This window comes from Xyrauchen texanus, chromosome 42 (genome assembly GCF_025860055.1).
Source record: "Xyrauchen texanus isolate HMW12.3.18 chromosome 42, RBS_HiC_50CHRs, whole genome shotgun sequence".
Lineage (NCBI taxonomy): Eukaryota > Metazoa > Chordata > Actinopteri > Cypriniformes > Catostomidae > Xyrauchen > Xyrauchen texanus.
The window spans coordinates 20,593,194-20,612,396 of record NC_068317.1 but is presented as its reverse complement, the minus strand read 5'-3'; the positions used below and the strand labels follow the sequence as shown (position 1 = coordinate 20,612,396).

At 38.2% G+C, this 19,203-nt stretch overlaps 1 protein-coding gene across 3 annotated transcripts; it reads right to left on the bottom strand.

The window, feature by feature from the left end:
• Positions 1 to 1,034: 1,034 nt before the first annotated feature.
• On the bottom strand, positions 1,035 to 18,474 carry LOC127634988 (cyclin-dependent kinase 8-like). 3 transcript variants are annotated; one of them, XM_052114774.1, is made up of 13 exons: positions 18,060 to 18,474; positions 13,418 to 13,493; positions 6,538 to 6,648; positions 6,312 to 6,452; positions 4,979 to 5,036; positions 4,737 to 4,868; positions 4,458 to 4,601; positions 4,107 to 4,176; positions 3,943 to 4,015; positions 3,744 to 3,841; positions 3,101 to 3,188; positions 2,842 to 3,003; positions 1,035 to 2,374 (listed from the first exon to the last, which is right to left on the bottom strand). In XM_052114774.1, exons 1-13 carry the CDS (start codon positions 18,185 to 18,187, stop codon positions 2,249 to 2,251), a joined length of 1,407 nt encoding a protein of 468 aa, XP_051970734.1. In that variant the 5' UTR covers positions 18,188 to 18,474; the 3' UTR covers positions 1,035 to 2,248. The 3 variants fall into 3 exon arrangements, 2 of the variants coding, with proteins under 2 accessions (XP_051970734.1, XP_051970735.1); XM_052114775.1 differs by having other exon boundaries at positions 3,110 to 3,188; XR_007969436.1 differs by lacking the exon at positions 3,101 to 3,188 and having other exon boundaries at positions 2,842 to 3,044.
• Between the last annotated feature and the right edge of the window lie 729 nt (positions 18,475 to 19,203).

The window sequence follows — 19,203 nt, the reverse complement described above, 5'->3', positions numbered from 1 at the left end:
CAGAGGTGAGGCGGAGGATGATTGACAGAGAGCCTCCGGTCATAAAACCATAGGGAGGGCCGTGTAGATGCGGGATTTAGCTGGGGCTTTAAACACAGGGCGAAAATGCTTAACAAATCGTGCTTACCATAAAACAAGGAACAGACCCTAAATCCTGAGTAATATGTAATAATTGCATCATACACATACACTAAGGTCATTTAATAATAACATCGAACATTCTCTAAAATAGTTTATTTGGTAACACTTTCCATTGATGTTCGCTTTGTTAACAATTTACATACGGTGCAGTGCCTGATAAATTGCGAGCACTTTTACCTCACGTTATAAATACTTAATAACACTTATCAACACAAGTAACCAAGGAAAATTTACATTGGTGTAAAGTAGACACACGTGAAGCATTTATTAAGCAGTAGCCATGAACAGATAAAGTTAAAAAAGTTTAATGGTCATCAGCCTTTATTATTTGATATAAAATTAACAAAGACATTAAAAGTGTTTTTGCAGAGGAATTAAGGTAACATGGACTAGGTAAAACCAATCTTTTGACATAAATGTGACAATAACAGTGACAACACAAGTGAGCCAAGACATTAATATAGTCATGCTCACACACACTTATTAATATACCACAAAGTGGACTGTAATCTCACTGTAATAGTATATTTAGCTTCTTTAAGGCATAAATCATGAATCAGGGCATTTTATGTTTTTGACTAAGTATAAATAAGAGTATTAATTAAGCATTTATAAAATGTAAGTTAAAAGCTCACTATTTGGCAAGTTTTGGATGAAAGTTGCGGTTTTATGCATGTTGCTTGAACTGCATAACATTTTTTATAAGGCATTTTTAAATGACTCATAAGTCATTAATGAACTATTTTATAAACCCTTAGTAAAGTTAACATTAATTGTTAGTTTCTTTTCAATGATCTAGTGAATTCTGGACATTTATGGAATAATTGTTATTGATGGTGCAACAACATATTATAATTTCCCAATGTGTCCTTGAGTCATATTTACAAGCTTTTTCAAAAATCTACATGTAATATAGTACAGCTTCACATACTGTACATTAATGTACTCCAAATGCAGTATTTTCATAGATCTTAAATGTCATTCATTTAAATTAGACGATCAAAGATAACCCAGCCATAATAGCAACAGAAAAATACCTAAACAACTGCTCAAAATAACATTTTAAAATTCAGTTATAAACTAAAGGTGCATTGCAAGTTTTAGTTATTATTGTTCCTGGTACTGCAATCAATCAGTCAATCTCACACTCTCTCACACACTTTATCTTTTTAAAGGCTTACACTTTTATTTGTTTCATGTAAAATATTTCATAACAATACAGTACAATGCATGTTCAATCTGCTGTCCACACAACTAGTTTTGTCATGAAATTCCAAGGCTGATCTTTCACACATAACAGCCGGTCTGACAACAAAATGGAAGTTGCTGACCTCTCCTAATGTAAAACCAAAACATTAAATTATTAAACTTCTAAAATCAAGTTTACTGTATTTTTTATTTTATTTTATATAGCATACTACCAGTATAATCCAGCAGGGGGCACTAGAGGTTCTCATAACGCTTCAGTCAGCAGCTCCAGCACAGAGAATTCATTCTCCAGCAATGGGCTGAGAGTGAGTGCTTGAATGTATCCGAGTGTGTGTAAGGGTAGACGGAAAGATAGACAGAGTAAAAGCAAGTCATTCTGTCTTTGCTGGCAGTCACATAGCAGCTTTAGTCTTGGAGAGGCCAAAGTTCTTTCAAACTGAGGGCTAGAAGGACTGGGGCTTCAGAAACTAGTTGGCATGGTAGATATTCAACTCAAACCAAACCAGTCTTACTACAGTGTGCAGCTGATCAGTACCACATATTGAGAAAGATTGTTGCTTTGTGTATTTTGTCTTTTTTTTTATGTGAAGGATCACAGACTTGCAGTGAAGACTTGAACTATCACAAATGAAACACACATCTGTTTTCCTCAGTCTTTAGGATTGTTTTCACTTCGGTTTCATTTTTCTTTCTCAGCTGAGGATACTGTCAGCTGTATGATACTGATGCGTTGTTAGGTTAGTTAGCTTCATGTACGGTTATTGTTCCTGTTGTGTCTCTATGGAAATGCTGAACATCAAGTGCCAAGTGGGGTATGAGGGTGGTTCGAACCAGGTCCACGCCCACCTCTCTAAGTGCATTACCCCTAGTGGTCAATGTGAGGGGGGCGTGGCCTGACTCAGTAGCGATGGGTCTGGTGTGAGTACTGTGGAGGCTGCTGGGAGGTAGAGGAGTATCCCATGCTGCTTTGGGGCAATGATGTGCTTGGTCCTGGGTTCTGGTAGGCAGCATGTGGATTGGAGCGCTGGAACAAGGAAGAATGGTGTACTTATTCAGCATCTTTTTTTTAAATATTTTTTTAGTAATTCAGTTTTTAATTTAAGGTATGTAAATAGGGTGGGAAATGAACACCCGCCACTAGCCAAATGGTAATTTTGTCTATTGTACCAGCTACTGTGGTGGTGAGTAGCACATCTTGGATTGGGCATTGACAAGAAATGCACTAGCTTAGTAAAAATGATGCACACATATAGAAGTAATACATTTGATTACAACTTTGCAGCGAATGCATCTGCTTAAATGAAAATACCCATTGATTACTGCTGTCAGATGTGCATTTGCTCAATTTAACTTTTATACTACCAATTCCTTAAATATATAACAATTGGGCATTCAGCAACCACTGTGGCTGGTGAGCAAAAACATAATTTCCACCATTGTTATTAAAGTAACAATATAAAACAAATGAACACTTTTGTTTTCATGTGTTACCTGGTAATCTGAGGTCATGATCAGGCCACTTGAGGTAGTAGTGGGCGGGACCACTCTCACCTTCTTCAGAGGCGGGCCTTGTGCGTGGCTGTTGTCTGGGTTACCTGTGTGCCCCGCCCCATTGGTGTGGTTGTTCCCCTGCTGCTGTTGCTGCTGGTTTTTCTGTGGTAACAGGAGAGCAAGAGGGAGCATTGCAACTCACTCTAAACAGAAACACACACACACATACACATAAAAACTTAATAAGAAACAAACACACATTTCTCACTTTATCAGCCTTATCTTCTGGCTCCTCTTCTGTCAGGAATTCTCGTTTGGGATAAGGAATCTGGCAACCAGCAAATACACTAAACAAAACACACATAAAAGTAAAAAAAAAATAAAACCTTCTCATCCAAGTAGTGCAACTGATTTAAGTGTATTGTACATACTTTAATCTGTGTACATGTATAGCAATAGTTTACATTTTTCTTCGACAGCTTAACTTTTCCCAGAAGCACATTTGTATGGGCTTGCACATATATGCTATGAATGAATATTTATAAGGCATTTACATGCAAAATTCTGATCAATACAGGTTTTTGTCAGTCTTAACGTGTCTACACACAGCCGAGCTAAGCCTGCTCTGTGCCTGCTTAAAATTCTGTGTAAAGACACAATGCCTTAAGCTCTGAGCAGCATTGAACAGTCTGTGTAAATACAACTAATTGACACTTCAGATGCAGCCTCTGTGCCACCTTTACAGTGTAAAGATGGTTTTATTTGGATTTCTAGAATCAGAATATTGGCTTATTTAGGTTAATGCATTTACATGACATGTGCATACTCAAAACAATCATATTCTGATATTAATCAGTCCATTTCACAAGCAGAAAGCTGATTTTGGATTTGACGCCACTCACTCTGACGTGGGTAAAGGCTCCTCTAGGAAGTACGGGTCTTGCATGGCCTGCTCAGACGTTATTCGGCGGATTGGGTCCATAGTGAGCAGCTTTTGCAGCTGAGAGGGAGTTCAGATGTCAATAGTGTCAAGTTTCTAAATAAATTTAGTATTTTCTATAATTGTATTGTATGTTCTGATAGAGTCAGTGATTCACTCACCAAGTGGAATGCTTTGCTGTCAGGTTTGACTTTATGTTTCTCCATATACTTTATAAGGCTGCAGGTAGTGTACCTACAGCAAGAGGGAGAAGTGTCATCACTGAAACACCTTATAAATGTGTAAACATTTCAGCAAAGCAAGCCAGAGATGAAACTGAACTAACGTATTCCTCCTAAAGTCTTTCATCAATGTAGAGTGTTCTGGCATCTTCTTAATGTCCTCCCAGTCTTTGTCTGAGGAGAAAATTAGATTAGGCTAAAAAATTACAAGCACCGAAGAACTGGCCTTTCAAGTTCAGCTGAACTGTAATGACAAATATAAATATTAGAATAAAAGTTACTTATTTAATACATTCTATAGATTACTTCTGTATAAGAAAACTGATTTTGAACATGTTAAAAATACATTGAGGGAATGGCTACAAATGCTTGCTCAGCACAATAACAGTCTCAAAACTTAATATAGCTGAATCAACTAGTTTTGAATGATGACTGGACAGCACAGCATAGCGTACCTGCAGGAAAGCCCATGACATTAAAGATGCGGTCCAGCTGGTCGTGATGGTAAGGATTACTGGTCTTAATATCCTCCTGTCTACAGTGGAAGATAGGCTCTGAGGTCAAAAGCTCGGCAAAGATACAGCCAATTGCCCAGATATCTGTGGAGGAGAGACATGAAATCTAACATACAAGACTGGGACAGCAGCAGTCCTGAGGGAGATGTGTTGTTACATAAGGCATAATTGTTTTTCATATATGCATGGACAAGCATGTGCATATGCACACATACACACCGATGGCTTTGGTGTAATGCCTGGCTCCCAGCAGAAGCTCTGGTGCTCTATACCAGAACGTAACAACTACAGGGTCCAGATCTGCTAAAGGCTTCAGCGGTGAATTGAAGAGCCGTGCAAAACCCATATCCGCTGCATACAAAGCATAGGATATTTATGATTGTGATGCAAAACAATCAAGTAGACATATATCTGTTGTTCTTGTTGAGTATGAAAAAAAAAACACAGAGCTGATGTCATACCTATCTTTACACGTCCCCTTTCAGGACCTTCTCCCATTACCAAAATGTTGGCAGGTTTCTGTGGTGAAAAGAATCAAAGTTCAAAGGGCAGGTCAAAGTTTCGTGTTTAAACACTTCCTCTCAAAATTTCATTCTGTATCTTTAAAGTGCTTAAACACATGAGCTAATGGTTCTGTTAAAAACATTCCCCTTTATACAGCTGTGATTGCCATCTATATCAGAAGTGAATTCATTAATTCCAACACATAATGTTTAAAGGAATAGTTCACCCAAAATTCTCTCATCAGTTACTCACCTTCATGCCATCCCAGATGTGTATGACTTTCTTTCTTATGCTGAACACAAATTAAGATATTAATAAGAATATCTCAGCTCTGTAGCTCCATAAAATGTAAGCGAATGGTGGCCAGAACTTTGAAGATCCAAAAAGCATATAAAGGCAGCATAAAAATAATCTATATAACTCCAGTGGTTAAATCCATATTTTCTGAAGCAATGTGATGTGTGGGTGAGAAATACATTTTTAAGGATTTATTTTTTACAAGAAATTGACCTTTTTACTTCCACATTCGGCTTCTGTTTTTTATCAATTCACATTCTTTGTGCAAATCGTCATCTACTGGTCAAAGGTGGAGATTTATAGTAAAAAAGGACTTCTGTTTCTCACACACAACAGGCCACCATTCACTTGCATTGTATGGACCTACAGAGCTGAGATATTCTTCTAAAAATCTTTGTGTTCTACAGAAGAAAAAGTCATACACATTTGGAATGGCATGAGAATGAGTAAATTATAAGAGAATTTGTGGGCATACCATCAAAACCTATTTTAATGCTGACTGCCTTGTGCACTTCCATTATAAGTGCCTCACAATAACCATGACTTTTAGGACAAGCCAAATAGATTTTTTGTGGGTTTTAACATTATGCCACAAATTCTGTGGACAGAGCTTACTGTCAGAGCACATGCCTTTACAGCAGATCAGATGTGAAAATAAATAATCTAATAAAAATCGAATAAATGCTGACACCTGCTGGAAATATTGTCATGACATTTATGATAACATGCCAGGTTTCATTACATTGAACTCATAAAACTAATATTTTTGAGTGAGATGACTCAGGAGCAAGAATTCAGATTTGACAGGCCTCCTGTCATGTATCATCTCGCTAATCATAAAATGTAATGAAATGAATGATTACCATGCCAAATCAAACACTTCTGGATGGGTACGAAATGCATTAGTGTACGGTTTGCCAAAGACAGACAGACAGACACACACACACACACACACACACACACACACACACACACACACACACACAAGCTCACCAGGTCCCTGTGCAGGACCCAGTTGGCATGCAAATAGTGGATGCCGTCCAGGATCTGGTAGAGCAAAGACTTAACCATCCCACGCGGCAGCTGAAGAGGCTTCTTATTGGCCTTGGAGGCTCTGTGGAACTTGATGATGTGCTACAGAGACACATACACACTCAGCAAGACGTGCATACAAATATTTCTGTGTGTGTATGAATATGTGTATTTTAGTGTATATTACCCAGAGGTCATGTTCAGCGTAGTCAAAGAGAAGCCACACTTTGCGGTCGGCATGTGACAGGAAAACCTTCTGCAGTGAGATCACATTGGGGTGCTTTAGTTCTCGCAGCAGCTGCAGGGAGCAAAGAGAACAAACACACACACACACATACCCGCTGAGACAGACATCTACAGTGCACCCACAGAACCCAAAGAACACAGAACCACATCAGTCTAAAGTAAGTTTGTTAAGCACTGCATTTCTGCAGTATGACCGTCTGTTTTTGAAATGGTAGTCTCGAAGACAGATCCACATTTTGGTCCATATTTTGATATTTAGAAATTTAATGTAGCTAAATATTCCTTTAGCTAATGATGTTTGTACAAAATAGCTATTTTGTTAGCAATGAGCACACTACATTTTACATGAGAAATTTGAAGTTTTTTTTAATTATGCATATTTTTAATGCATCATATAAGTGTAACCCAAGTACTTAAAGGGATAGTTCACCCAAAAATGAAAATTATCTTATAATTTATCCACCCTCATGCCATCCCAGATGTGTATGACTTTCTTCAGCTGAACACAAACGAAGATTTTTAGAAAAATATTTCAGCTCTGTAGGTCCATACAATGAGAGTAATGAGATCTGTTTCTCCCCCACACATATCATATCGCTTCTGAAGATATGGATTTAAACACTTAAGTCATCTGGTTTACTTTGTTTCCTTTGTGATTTTTGGAGCTACAAACAGTCAGATACCATTCATTTGCATTGTATGGACATACAGAGCTGAGACATTTTTCAAAAAATCTTTGTTTGTGTTCAGCTGAAGAAAGTCATACACATTTGGGATGGCATCATTTCAATTTCAGTCATTTTGGGTGAACTATCCCTTTAAAGATCCCCGGAAAAAAATTAAAGAATAGTTTTGTGGCATTTAGTTTGTGTGTTGCTTTAGTAGTTACACATTTCAAATGTATATAATTTCATTTTAGCAAAAACTGACCGAAAATATTACATATTGGACAGATTTTTGTGCAAACAAGTGGTCTCTGGAGTGAGCAACAGACCAGCACGTAGCCGATAGAGGTGAAACGATTAGTCGGCATTATCGACAACGTCAACAATAAAACATTATCGACAAAAATTTCCATTGCACAATAGTCGTGTGATCTCATTTAACATAACATGAGATCATATGAAACTTCAATGATGGCGCACGAGAGTAGCGCTGCAGCTTGCGCTTGACTTGAGGAAGAAAACAGCTCACAACCCAGATGCACTCTAAACTTTCACAGCTTCAGGTGATGTAGATTGAAGTTTCAGGGAATTATACAAAAATACCAAATAAGCAAGTACAGAAGCACTCTTGTTGTGGAATAAGTGGAGCTGGACCTGCCACTCCACTGAAGCAAAACTTGCATGTCGAGCATCTTTAATGGAAACACCCTGTTGTTACAACTTTAATGCAGTAATATTTAATGCATTTTAGCTTTATTAAAGTTCAAATAATAAGGAAGCAGGTCATGCAAATAACTACAAACTCTGAAACTGGCATTTCTCTGTGTGGTCAGCGCATCTACCATAAGTTGTGTGAATTGTTCCGATCTAAGGGAGAGAGATTGTAACTGCACATGGCTGAGGCACACTCTATGCGGGGACACTCATCCCTCGAGCATGCACTTGCTGCAGCTAGATTATAACATGATTACTCACGACTTATTAAATCATAATATGAGTCACTGTGTGTTTATTATCATGAAGAAAATTGGCAATAGCTTTATTAATAAGAGAGGTTTTTTGTGAGTTAAAGATGGATTGAAGTGAACAAAAAGGTGAGAGGGTAGTCTTCACCCCATTATACACTGCAACAAAATACGTTTTTATTTGTTTTGGCTTGTTTTCCAACATAAATATCTAAAACAACGTACATTTACTTTAGCAGCTATACTGCAGATGAAACAATTGTTATCTGAGAATGCTGAATATAATATACAAAAATACAAACATTTTAAAATATCTATACATCCTTTAAAAATAGATGCATTCAACTAATGCAACAGCATATAAGATATTTAGACTTGCTTTTAGAGAATGTAACTTAAATATACACTCACCTAAAGGATTATTAGGAACACCTGTTCAATTTCTCATTAATGCAATTATCTAATCAACCAATCACATGGCAGTTGCTTCAATGCATTTAGGGGTGTGGTCCTGGTCAAGACAATCTCCTGAACTCCAAACTGAATGTCAGAATGGGAAAGAAAGGTGATTTAAGCAATTTTGAGCGTGGCATGGTTGTTGGTGCCAGCCGGTCTGAGTATTTCACAATCTGCCCAGTTACTGGGATTTTCACGCACAACCATTTATAGGGTTTACAAAGAATGGTGTGAAAAGGCAAAAACATCCAGTATGCGGCAGTCCTGTGGGCGAAAATGCCTTGTTGATGCTAGAGGTCAAAGGAGAATGGGCCGACTGATTCAAGCTGATAGAAGAGCAACTTTGCCTGAAATAACCACTCGTTACAACCGAGGTATGCAGCAAAGCATTTGTGAAGCCACAACACGCACAACCTTGGGGCGGATGGGCTACAACAGCAGAAGACCCCACCGGGTACCACTCATCTCCACTACAAATAGGAAAAAGAGGCTACAATTTGCAAGAGCTCACCAAAATTGGACAGTTGAAGACTGGAAAAATGTTGCCTGGTCTGATGAGTCTCGATTTCTGTTGAGACATTCAGATGGTAGAGTCAGAATTTGGCGTAAACAGAATGAGAACATGGATCCATCATGCCTTGTTACCACTGTGCAGGCTGGTGGTGGTGGTGTAATGTGTGGGGGATGTTTTCTTGGCACACTTTAGGCCCCTTAGTGCCAATTGGGCATCGTTTAAATGCCACGGCCTACCTGAGCATTGTTTCTGACCATGTCCATCCCTTTATGGCCACCATGTACCCATTCTCTGATGGCTACTTCCAGCAGGGTAATGCACCAAGTCACAAAGCTCAAATCATTTCAAATTGGTTTCTTGAACATGACAATGAGTTCACTGTACTAAAATGGCCCCCACAGTCATCAGATCTCAACCCAATAGAGCATCTTTGGGATGTGGTGGAATGGGAGCTTCGTGCCCTGGATGTGCATTCCACAAATCTCCATCAACTGCAAGATGCTATCCTATCAATATGGGCCAACATTTCTAAAGAATGCTTTCAGCACCTTGTTGAATCAATGCCTCGTAGAATTAAGGCAGTTCTGAAGGCGAAAGGGGGTCAAACACAGTATTAGTATGGTGTTCCTAATAATCCTTTAGGTGAGTGTAATTGCATTTTGTCTTTATTGCACTCGCAGAAGTATAATCAAGTGAAAAAATACACTTATATATAAAATTAACTTATATTTAAAATACATTCTCTTAAAGCAAGTCTAAATATCTTATATGTTGCTCTCAATTAAATGTATCTTGTTTTAAGGATTTTTAAACCATTTTAAATGGAAAATAAGACAAAAACACCTGATAAAATTATGATGTTTTGCTGTGAATTTTTAACTGAATTAAAATAAATAAAAAGTATTTTTTCCTTTAATTCAGTGAATGTCATTTAGAGGTATTTTTAAAAAATGATTTTGTCCTCTTTATTGTTAGTAAGCACATTTTATACAACCTTTTAAGTGGAGGCAAAAGCTGAATAGCTGGTTAAGTAATTAATTAATAATTAATCGATGCAAAAATCACAGAACAGTCGAATAATCATTCTAATAATCATTAGATTAATCGATAATCAATTATTAGTTGCAGCCCTAGAAGCCACTCATTGTTCATAGATGTAATGTTGGTTATTTACAAACATTTGGATATGTCCCACCCAAATGTTGTTTCAATAACACAAACAAACACAGGACAAAAAAAACTGCATTCATCGTATGATTTTTATGGAGTCTTCAAGACCTAAAAATCACTAAACACACAAAGAGATCTGAAGCCATCAATTGTTTCAGATTTATTCAAGACCAAAATTCTTATTCATAATAAAACATTCTACAGGCACTTCTCTTCTAAACAAGTTACAGGGCGGCCAACTGTCAAGCTCGGTTCTACAGGGGTGCCAAGAACCCTCAAATGAACGCTAGAGCACCCGTAATTAAATATTCAAGCATAATAATACAGTAAAGTGGCAAAGCATATTTCCTTGAATCCTGAAGAACACATATACAAAATCCCTTCATTTAAACAAATAAATGTGTATTAGCAAAGTCATTCCACTGCCGCCACCTTTGGAGTGCTCTCAGGAGGATCTTTCCAGTCATAACAGTGCAGATCTACTTGAATGGAGAAAGACCGATGACAATACCTGAATCATAAATTGTGATTCTTTACCTCATATTACGCTAAAAACTCAATTTTCCCAGCTTGTATATCTAATGCGTGTTCTAAAGTTGATTGACAGGTAATGTCTTTATCTAAAAGGTGATTGGCTCTTTTTTTTCCCTCCCCAATTTGGAATGCCCAATTCCCAATGAGCTCTAAGTCCTCGTGGTTGACTCGCCTCGATCCAGGTGGCGGAAGATGCCTCCGTATCTGAGACCATCAATCCAAGCATCTTATCATGTGGCTTGTTGAGCCATCCACCGTGTCATCCACGCACAACTCACCACATGCCCCAACAAGAGCGAACCACATAATAGCGACCACGAGGAGGTTACCCTATGTGACTCTACCCTCCCTAGCAACCGGGCCAATTTGGTTGCTTAGGAGACCTGGCTGAAGTCACTCAGCACGCCCTGGAATTTGAAGGGGTGGTAGGCAGCGCCTTTACTCACTGAGATACCCAGGCCCAGGATATTGGCTCTTTTAACTGTAAGGCAGGCTTCGTTTCTACATCTTTGACAACTGGGTGCTCGGAACTCCATGGTTGAGCATTCCAATTTCTCCCATTCATTTAAATAGAAATGACCTATATCTGGTATTATCTTGCATATCAATGGGTGAATCTCAATTCAAAGAATGCGGGGAATGGACTTGCATTCTTATTAAGAGCGGTCTTGCCAAACATCCTTGGAAGAACGAATTCAGAAGGACAGGAGGACGTAGAATGCATCTATTTTGAGCATTGAGATGTTCTTGCGTTCTTCCTGTTGCACAACTGCCCATCACAGCACATTTGAAGCCAGTAAAATAATAATTCTGGCATTAATACAGACCAGTGACAGCATTATAATCAGACCAGTGAGATTTGCTGGACTAGAAGCTCTTTGAAAGAAAAAAGTCTGTTACAAATAATTTCCTCCATGTGTTTTTTACTTTATTAAAATTATGCAGAACAAAACAAGTTCTCACGGCCGTCAGACTTCCACGAGCTTACCACGGGAAACACTTTAGGGGAAAAAAACATGACAAATGTCCTTCAGCAATCAAAGAGCCACACATTATTACTTCTGGGACTTTAAACAGGTTTGGTGTGCTTAAGGATGGATCGGATGCATCCTTGATATCAAGAACATATCCGGGTAATTTTATTTGTTCTCTGTACTTGCGTTCTTGAGGATTGGAATCAAACTTCTGCAGTGAATGATGACATGAACGGGTCCACAAGAACGTAAGAACACATAAGTACGCACATTGATTCACTAATTTGCAGATGCAGCATTCTCCTTTCATGTGTACATCGTACAATTGAGCATTTGATTGGTTAAGAACTCCGTTTGAGCAAAAAGTTTGAGTATTTTTAGCGGTCTCATAACTGTTGGTCTAGGATAAGTTTCTCAATGCCAAATTCAAACCTTACCTATTAATTGAACGCAAAAACTGATTGTAAATGGATTAATGGAAAGGAGAGGCGAGAACCGGCTTGACATTATAAACAACATTTAATTAAATAAAAAGACACACACACACACACAATCACACACGGGGCAACTGCCCGTAAACGCTCCCTCCCGCACCACCGTCCGCAGTCGGCCTTTATCCCTCTCAGAGGCTTGATTAGCCCGATAAGGGGCCGGGTTGGTAAAAATCACGACCCGGCCCGCCCTGTCACACTGACTCTTCCAAAATTGCATGCTGCCTTCATGCGCAGAAGCTATATTGTACATTAGAAAAAAAATATTTTTCTTAAAAAGGAAGCGGTGTAAATTGTGGATTAAATATTAAGTTGATTTATTAGCATTAAACATGATTTCAACTTTTTGAATTTTTTTATTTGTTTTTATTACATTGCGTGTCACCTTTATACACAGCACCCTCACTATTCTCAGAAGCTCCCTTGACTTTGATCGCAAACCATGCCTGCCAACTGTAATAAGGCAGATCTCCCTCCATGGTGACTAATTTAAACCACACAAAAGCCTTGGGAATTAACCATAAACCTTGCGGGTGATGTCCCATATCTTTTGCATTTAGGCTACCATAGCCCCCAAAAATGGGAATTTATCAAAAATAACAGTCTTAAAATGTTATGTAATTTCTGGACTGCTTGTGGCACCAAATTGCAAAAAGAATTATTGCTTCAAAACAGGTTTCCAGAAACACTCCCTCCATCTGCCTTTGTTTGAAAGCAATGTTTAGAAAGCACCATAGAGCCAGTGTTTTCACATTTTGGCAAGTCACACAATGGCTTACTGCACACTACACTAAGACAGAAGAAAGTATTTTTTAACATAACAAATGTACACATTTCAATTCTAAAGAGCATTTAATGTATACTGCACTTACATGTTCAGACAGTTGTTGGAATGTTAAAAGAAGGAGTTGAAAGATTTACACAATCTAAAATATCCACATGCCCAAATGTGTTTCTAGGAACTTTAGTTAACCAAGATTGCATGTGCCAGAGCTACTTTACCTGAAGAACATCCTCTTGACTGGAACACATTTAAAGCTTGATGTACTTACTGCTATCTCTCTGCAGGCAGACATAGAGATTCCTGTGCCTTCAATTTGCTTCAGAGCATAGTCTTTATCATCCTTCCTGCAAATGGAGATAGCGGCAACCACAATTACTCTTCAGTACATTTCCTAAAATCTGTACTTACAGAGCACATTAAACCACTTGCACATAGAATAAACCCATTGGGGAAGACTAGGGAGGATCTTCCGAGTCTAAATGGTCCCCAAAGATTTGTATTCTTTTATTTACACCACACCTTCCAGCAACGAAAGTCTTACGATTGCTAAAGTGGGGTGATGAAGGTAAGAGGGCATAGCCATGTTGAGGTCAGGACAGGTCAGGACATAAAAAACCTCATGCCACAAACCCATAGAAGGACTATGCCCTGTCCAGTTACAGGAGAACAAATTAGCTGTAAACCTCTCATAAACAACCAGCACTTTTAGTGAACAAAAACATCTTAAAACACTTAGGACGCTCAAACGAGACTTTGGCCGCCAGGCTGTCTGGACTTTAATAACTCTGCTGTGGGCACCTCAGAACCAGCTTAACTCATCAGTAGATCCATTCTTCTACCAATATAAATAGTTGGCATTTGGTGTGAACAAAAGCCTGCAGCACACAAACCGAAAGTTATTACGAGTTAAACATCAATTTAGTGTGTGGGATTAGTATGGAAAACAGACCTCCCGTAACCGTACAAAATACAATAAAATGTTAGGAATACTGCAAGAAGGTTTTTATCACATTGGTAAGAATGCCATTTCAGCTAAATATTACCACCGATGTCCAACAGATATTAAGGACTAATTTCAATAAAGTTTTAAACATCCTCAAAACAAAAACAAGTAAAATGTAGTGTGCTTTTTGTTATTCCACCAAGCCACAGCCCTAATTTCTTGCTAATTAATGCAAAACTATTTGAGACATATGGTAATTTTGTTACTTTCCAAGTGTGAGTAATTAAACCATGGAGTAAAATCAAACACTGCAGCTAAAATAGGCAATCAGAATTGCATCGGCGTGTATGGTGTAGTGGTCTATTAAAGAGACCTTACAAATATGTCTAAACTTTAAAACTTAGAAAAATAAAGCTGAAATATATATGCATTATTATGTAATCCTACCAAAAAATTTAACATTTGTTATACTGTTTTCTGTAGTCCTTTGATCATTGTGTTTGAAGGTAATCATTTGTCTTGCTTTGGATGAAGAGTAACAATAAAATCCTGTGTCTGTGTCAGAGAGTGAGAAAGTTTGCAGAATGTGCTTCGGCAAGATACCAAAAACATTGAGAGCAAAAGAATTTCTCTCAATAAACTCCCCTTTTCCCCCAGAAGACTTCTAATAAAACAGACCTCCCAATTCTCTTTTCCAGCATTCTTGGATCGGTAGATTCAAACCTATCGTCTTCAGTACATTTTCTCCCTGTGATTTTCTTTCGCATTCAAAGTGGCACCAAATACATCACATAACCTATTTGAGTTATGGTCATTTTATTACATTCCAAGAGAGGATGATGACTTGGGTTATTCATTTAAAGGTGCACAAAGTATTTATTTATTTAGGTTGTGCTGGTCAATATGGCAGTCATCTAGGATTAAAGTCCCCCGCACACTTCCTACGAAATTGCAGAACATACTAGTGTGACATATTTTAGATAAATATGGTAAAAAAAAAAGGTGTTTAGAGTTTGTTCTGGTGGTTCGTAACAGCTTGCCAGGGCGAAATGTTCGGAAAAGTTCTTACTGGCTAGGGCTGAGTATCGTTCAAAAATGTTCGATATCCATACCGGTTCCTAAACAATACTTTTTTTGATACTTTGGTCGGAATAAAAAAAAAACACGACGAACACCGGTATTACTGCTGGTTGGATGCTAGGTGGTACTATGGGATCATTTTCGGTAAACATGGTTAGGGTTAAGCTAGGGCTGGGCGATATGGCCTAAAAATAAAATCTCCGATTTTATTTTTTTTAATTCGATTTACGATTTTTTCCCGATTTTCCCATCTACTTATTAAGGAAATCAATACGACAAAAGGCAGACAACTTAAAGCAAATTTTGCTTTTATTTAATCAAAAGCAAGACAAATGTAACCCCCATTTCTGGGATGAAGTTTCTTGGGAACAAACTTCCCACTCTCACCGGTAGCCATGTTGTCAGCTTGCTGTATGCTGTTGCCGTTTACGTGTGTGCTATGATGTTGTTGTTGTCGCTTGCCATACTGCTATGTGAAACTAACGCTACGGATGCTCCGGGGAGCCAAAAATGCGCCATTACACAAAAACTCGATTTACTTATTTTTTAAATCGCCCGCAACAAAAAATTCAAATTAATTAATTGAATCGATTTTTCGCCCAGGCCTAGGTTAAGCTTACACAATAAAGCAAGACACCTTGATTTCAAACTTTGAACTTTATTTTTATTTATTTTAACTAAAAGTTCAAATGAAACTGGAAAAAAATAAGTGCATTTAAAATGTGTTGTTCAACTTTTTGAAAGATGGCTTTACAACAGTTGTGAACATCTCCCTGGCAAAGAAGCTTCATCCGTGCATTCTCTACAGGTCGGGTATTTCGTTATCCAGGAACATATATCAAAAAGATGAAAAGAGAGCATTCAGAATCATTACCGCTTTTTGTCGCTGCGGCTCGCTTAATGATATTTTAAAGGCTCATTATTACGGTTTAGTATTTCTCTGTAATGTAGAACAGTGCAAACAATGTTACTGATAACATTCTTTCTCAGCCCTGGAACTCAAACCATTTTATGATACTAGTGTTTATCCTTGATGCCTAAACACAGCCCATCACCAGCACTTTTAGATTTGGGCACATCTAGCATGCTACATGCTTATCACTGACATTGATGAGATTAACCCCTCAGGTATCGAAATTTGGTACCGAACGACAAGACATTTTTCGATACTCGAATGTTTAGAGCCAATTCGGCCAGTGCCTAAAATGTATCGAACTCAATACCCAGCCCTATTACTGGCTGCTGAACACCTTCTTACTGCCATTGGTCTACGTCATTGGTAGGTATGACCTGGAGCTCCACCTACTTTGAAGCCAACATGAACACATTGGCCAGTAGAGTTATTAGCAAGCTGGTGCAAATGTACCTATATCTGTATAATTGTTTGCCTAGAGACATTTTCCAAGAACGTGTCATATAATTTTTTTTTGCAGAAGTATGTGTCATCATAATAAATTATAATAAAAGTGTAATCAGCGCATTTGTCTGGCCAAGTAAAGAGTGTTCACGCTTTGAATTCAAAAGGTAAACATTACAAATTATACATTATCTAATGCATATACATTACTATAAATCATCACTGAGAAGTTAAAACACTGATCTCGTGTGAATTCTACTCATAGAATGAGGCATTATGTCATGGATAACACATTTTAATGTAAATTTAGATGATGTTTGCAGAATCATTAAAACACAATAGATTTCAGTTTCCAATGCAGAAATGCACTATTAACAATCAGCCCTAATTCATTCAACCTATGAGTTGAATGAATGAATTAGGGCTGATTGTTAATAGTGCATTTCTTAAATCAGGGCAGTTACCAAGATTAAGCTAGGAGCCTATAAATGGTAATGTGATCCTAACATGGCAGCCCCCATGAGGGGACCCTCTCCATGTAGTATAAAACCGCTTCTATAAGGTTACTGATGTCCTCTTCATCTCCATGTGAGTGCTCATGCGTTTATATATATATGTTTCACATTTACTATTAATTTCCTTAAGAGTAAAACTTTTTAATGAAAAAATACCAACTGTACCTTTTTCTAAGCATTTGAGTTGTGGCACTATATTGGACTTTTGGGGTAACATAGACTTGTTTGACAATTGTATGCGTCGTTTTTATTGGAATACAAAGCCACGTCATTACTATTTTAGTTCTAAAACCCTTTCATTATCACTAACAACAAATGCTGCGACGACAGAATTGGTGGTGAGTGACATCGAACTGTGCAGTGTCATTGACGTAGAGTGATGATGAATGCAAAAATAAAGAAGAAAAGATCAGCCAGAAGAAGCCCTGCAACCTAAAGACACCTGAGAATGGTAACGTGGACCCAAGATATCCTCCTCTAAACCCGTGAAGTGGAGCGGATGCAGCTGTACGCTGATACCGATCTCCATGGTAATATCTCACGAGTGACGTCAAGCATATTAACACTAAATTAATGTATCGACATAATATTGAGATTTAAGTAGTTTTTTATTGGTCTAGAAAAAATACTACACATTTTTGTGTTAGTACAATCAACAAAAGATGTTTTTGTTCTGTTTAATTATTGTTTCAACTATTCAATATGCGTCAGATGCATCTGCTTGACTCGTGCAACGACGCTCACACACCCTGCAACTGTGCAGATCATAATTTTCTTAAGCCCGTCAATCACAACATCATTCCTGCCTGCTGACGTACATTGAAAGCCCCTTCAAAATTTGGTTTCACTGGCGATGTGAGTGGTGCAAATCAACCTCTCTTATAATATAAGAAACACGTCTCTATAAAAAAGTGGACATGAGCGGCTAAAACGCTGTCTATTTCGATTTCTGAGAGCAGAATGCAACGGGAACGCAGGCCTCGTATCGTTGCACAAGTCTATCCTGCAAACTCACCCATCTTTCCTTTTGGCTTTGTACACATGGCCATATGTCCCCCGTCCAACTTTACATCCCTCGTACTCAAAGAGATCCTCGACTCTTTCTCTCTCCCCGGTGAGCTTCTCTTTGAAATCATAGTCCATTTTCACCGTTATAAGGAGGATCCGGGCTGCGCCTTCCCTTTAAAGCGCCGCTGGGGAGGCAACTTCAAGCCCCGTTTAGACAATTAGTTGCCTTCCCTCGCGCGCTTTCAGCTTTACTAAAGAGTCCACATTTACCGCGAGCAATTACGGGCGGTTGTAACAATGTATGAACAACGTGTGCTTCTGATCTGGAAAAAAACGCAGAGTGTTACTGAGTTATAAGTCGATTTCTTCGATATTTCTCTGCAACTGCGCTGCTCTGCCGGTATCTCACCCGGGAGAGTTCAGCGTCCACGTACGGCAATGTCGCAAAACGTCGTGTATGGCACTAACAACCCAGCAATGGGCTTTGTGGCGCATGTGTATTTTAACTCTTCTCTGCCAAAGAGCACTTTTGTGTTGCACTATATTTTCGTTGTAGTTAAATAAATATAACAGAGCCACACAAATTTTAAAATGAACTATTAGGCTCCAAAAAAACATATAAAGGCAGCGTAACAGTTAATCAATATGACTCCAGTGGTTAAATCCATGTCCCTAGAAGTGACATAATAGGTTTGGGTGAGAAACATTTAAAGATCAATATTAAAGTCCTTTTTGCTATAAATGACCACTTTCACTTGCACATTTATTTCTTTGATTTTTTGTTGCAATTTGCAATGTGCATTCTTTGAGCATATTGCCACCTACTGGTTGGCTATATTATGTGGTGAAAGGTGGAGATTTATGGTGAAAGGGGACCATTGACCTGTTTCTCATCCATATCTGTAATATCACTTCTGAAGACATGGATTTAACCACTTGAGTTGTATTTATTACTTTTATGCTGCATTTATATGCTTTTTGGAGCTTCAAAGTTCTGGCCACCATCCACTTCCATTGAATGGACCTACAGAGCTGAAATATTCTTCTAAAAATCTTTTTTGGGTGAACTATTCCTTAAACACAGCATTCCTTCTAAATTCTTCATTCTAAATCTAAGGATTTGCCTCCCTGCACAAGTCACAAGTTAAATA